This window comes from Micropterus dolomieu, unplaced genomic scaffold, assembly GCF_021292245.1.
Source record: "Micropterus dolomieu isolate WLL.071019.BEF.003 ecotype Adirondacks unplaced genomic scaffold, ASM2129224v1 contig_9651, whole genome shotgun sequence".
In the NCBI taxonomy this organism is placed as follows: domain Eukaryota; kingdom Metazoa; phylum Chordata; class Actinopteri; order Centrarchiformes; family Centrarchidae; genus Micropterus; species Micropterus dolomieu.
The window spans coordinates 30,210-33,631 of NW_025738637.1; the positions used below are offsets into that span (position 1 = coordinate 30,210).

At 38.8% G+C, this 3,422-nt stretch overlaps 1 protein-coding gene across 1 annotated transcript; it reads right to left on the reverse strand.

Annotated features, from left to right (window-relative positions):
* Nucleotides 1–751: 751 nt before the first annotated feature.
* LOC123965409 lies at nucleotides 752–2,876 on the reverse strand. Its single transcript, XM_046041928.1, has 5 exons — nucleotides 2,822–2,876; nucleotides 2,004–2,705; nucleotides 1,780–1,905; nucleotides 1,370–1,407; nucleotides 752–862 (listed from the first exon to the last, which is right to left on the reverse strand). The coding sequence occupies exons 1-5, from the start codon at nucleotides 2,874–2,876 to the stop codon at nucleotides 752–754; spliced, it is 1,032 nt and encodes a 343-aa protein (XP_045897884.1).
* Nucleotides 2,877–3,422: the final 546 nt, after the last annotated feature.

The window sequence follows — 3,422 nt, forward strand, 5'->3', positions numbered from 1 at the left end:
TAATGGAAAGTTTCACTTTCTGTTACATTTTACTCACAAATTCTCCCATGCACTTATTCTAGCTCTTTCTTTCTTTCTTTCACTCATTGCTTTTATTTGTCTGTTGAAGAGGCAAACACTAGGAGAGAGAGAGTAATCACACTTGAACCCCACAGCCCATCATTTTTAAAGTGTATGCTCAAATTGCATCTACTAGAATGCTGTCCAATGACATCAACTAATCTTCCAGTGTGTTCACTGTACCAGTGTCGAGGTTTAAATTATGACAAGGAAATGAGACATAACTGATACAAAGTATCTCTCGCTAGGTAGGGGGTATTAAACAGATGGGTGTGGCCTGTTTCTCTGATGGTGTACTCGCCATAATGAAAGTAGTATGTTCCATGCATTCAGCAGTGCGACATAAACTGCAGGTCCTCCACAGTTGGCACTGATTTTGTTTTAATGCTATTTTCCCGTGTGAACACTCAACTACCTGAGCCGACAGCCACCACAGAGATGGGTTTTGTGGGGTTGTGTTTCTGTACATTATAAACTTATAATGAGAGTAGAAGAAGATAGCAAACACATTGACAGCATGGCTCATACTTATCAAGAAACCCTTGGTGCTAAAAGCACCTTTTTTATTTGTTTATTGCAAGTCAAGACTTAACATTGAGTATAATGAAGTGAAATGAGACAGCAAATAATACATTATATAGATTTATAGACAAGTTCTTCTTACACAGGAATAGATGAAATGTTCCCAGCTCTATTGCCTTACACCGGAGTACAAACATTCACTTTGTGTCCATCTAGTTGATGTGTTGACCTTGAGTTCCCTCAAAGCTGCGTAATGGAGGTTGTCTGAATCTTGGTAATCCTGGTAATAAAATATTATTTTAACATGTAATCACCATAGTAATGCAGGTCACTTGTCTGATTCAACATGAACATACCATCAGCAACGCCAGTACAGTATAATCCACAATGATATAACAGCACTTACAGAAGAGTACCTTTGTGCTTTACAAATAGACCTTTTCCACAGCAACAAAACGACCCGTTACTAAACATGTAGTTCATATTGGCATTCACATTCAGCTATTTCAATGATATATATCCAAAATGTTCTGGTTTGTAACACAGTGGAAATGCAAGTGGAACCTAGAACCAGATACTCAGTTTCTTAAAAGTGCTGGTTATGGAAGGCTCCATGTCATGGGTTGGCAAGTTCCTGCAGAGGAAAATAACAGCTACTGTGTGCAGTATGAATTCTAGTACTGAATTGCATTAATTTGCACAGGTGTTACTTTTTTCACCCCCAATCAATTGTTGTCGTTCTGTATTATGCATTTTTATGGTGGTGTGATGTACCAAAAATACTCACCCCTGCATTTGCAGCCAAGACAGCTGAAGATCTTGAGTCTAGTTTAACAAAAAACAACAAAAGCTTTCAAAATTCACTAAGATGGTGCTGAGAATGATTTGACATTACTGCTAAAGTATGATGGAACACGGAGCACAGCAGCATACATGAATCAATAAAGACCCATACTAAAACCACGTCAACACCAGCAACATTTAACGGTGCAAAGTCTCTAGTTAACAATCGTAATCGTGAACCGTTGCTGATGAGATTTACAGCTGATAAACCATTGAATAAAACTAAGCAATTATCATCATGGAATAGGTTGATTTCTGACTTGTCTTGATTTGGTTAACTTTACTTTTTGTATCTTTGAATAGTTGCGCATCCACCATACAGTACATAAATACAGTAAATGACAGTTAACCTACCTGTATGTTGGCAGCAGTTTTTGTTGTTCATTGTATAGGCTGCATACGCCAGTACAACAATCAGGATGGTGGTGAACAACAAAGCTCCAATCAAGAAGTACACCAAGACAAAAGAGTCTTCTTCATCTACAGATCCAGACGATAGGAGACACAACAGAACTGAGGAGGTTGAAATCATAACTACAGTATACACAATATGAAACATCTGTTATAATGTTACTTACACTCCAAGTCCAACGTTTTCTGGTCTCCAAACAGTATGTGTCCACATGAGGCAACAGCACAGTATGTATCAGCATGAGAAGGATTCAGGCTCTCCACTGGCAAGTTGTAGACACAGGTGTGTGTTTGTGTGCTGGAATTCCTCTCACACTGATTGTTCCTGCCTCCATGGGTGTAAATGAGTCCTGGATGAGATTCTTCAGAGTTTTTGAACCAGTAAACACTGTGTTCTCCATCACAGGTCCCAGTGTGTACTGTACAGTTCAGAGTCACAGAGCCTCCTGGCTGGATGGGCTCAGATGCTGACTGATGGACCGAAGCTGGTATGTTAAAACCTGAACCCTTTACACTGACAGTAGCGCCCTCTACAAATTCCATATTGTATGCAGCTAAACCTGTACAGTAGTAAGTAGCTGAGTCTGAAATGCATAAATCCGAGATTCTCAAGTGATTTTTACCATTTCCTGTGTCTAGTGTGAAACGAGGGTTGTTCTCGAATTCATTATGAAAGGTGCCATTTTTGTCATGTTTATAGAAGGTAGAGATGAGCCATGGCTTCTGTCCCAGAGTTTGCTTATACCAGTAAAACATCACTGCGTCACCTTCGTAGAAACATCGCAAAGTCACGTCCTCACCAACATTAGCTGAATAAAAACCACTGTCTTGAAGAACATAAATGGACGATTTCTGAGTAGTTGTCTGAGCTGAAGATAAAAAGATCCAGAAAAAGCACGTTTAATTCAATGATTAAGTTTTTAATAATGTCTGCATGCAAAGTTTATCATAGTAAATACAAATACAGTAACACCAGACAACTTACCCATTCTTCCCAAGAGCAGATAAATCAGATACAGAGCAAACCCCAGAGGTGTCATCGTGTTCATTTCGCCGTGTTGAATGAAGTGAATCTCAATACGTTCTCCGCTCTATAGAGAGAAGACTCTGTTTGATTGGCTAACAAGAAGCAACACCTAGAATCCTGATTTGGAAACAATGATCACACATTCAGTGCTGCTTTAAATGCATTGCATTAAGCAAGACCTGCAAGCTTAAACAGGTCTTCTGAGAGACGCTCCACTCGTGGGAATTCTCCTCTTTCATTCAACACTTAAACGCTAAAATGTTCAGTCAGAATGTGGCAATATCAAGACTCACTTATTAGACTTTGTTACTTACACTTAAATAACTAACTAATGTTCTGTAAATGGTTGGTGTGTGTAAAAAGACGTCATTAGGGTGCTTTTTGGTTATGCAACATTTAAAGTATGTTTCTTAATGATGTCTTTTTTTTTAAATAATCAGGGTTGAAAGGTGTGAGCAGTTGTGATTGCTATACAACTTGCCTACAAATCAGCTATGACTATTAAAGGAACATTTTGCGAACCTTCAACCTTCCATGTATCAGAAATGGTGTGCTGAGT

What these genes read in the sequence shown, in the direction of transcription:
- LOC123965409 (XM_046041928.1), bottom strand. Translation starts at nt 2,876, where the DNA reads ATGACACCTCTGGGGTTTGCTCTGTATCTGATTTATCTGCTCTTGGGA. An exon ending in TCTGCTCTTGGGAAGAATGG is followed by an intron (nt 2,706 to 2,821) that starts GTAAGTTGTCTG and finishes TTTTATCTTCAG; the next exon opens with CTCAGACAACTACTCAGAAA. An exon ending in GAAAACGTTGGACTTGGAGT is followed by an intron (nt 1,906 to 2,003) that starts GTAAGTAACATT and finishes CTGGATCTGTAG; the next exon opens with ATGAAGAAGACTCTTTTGTC.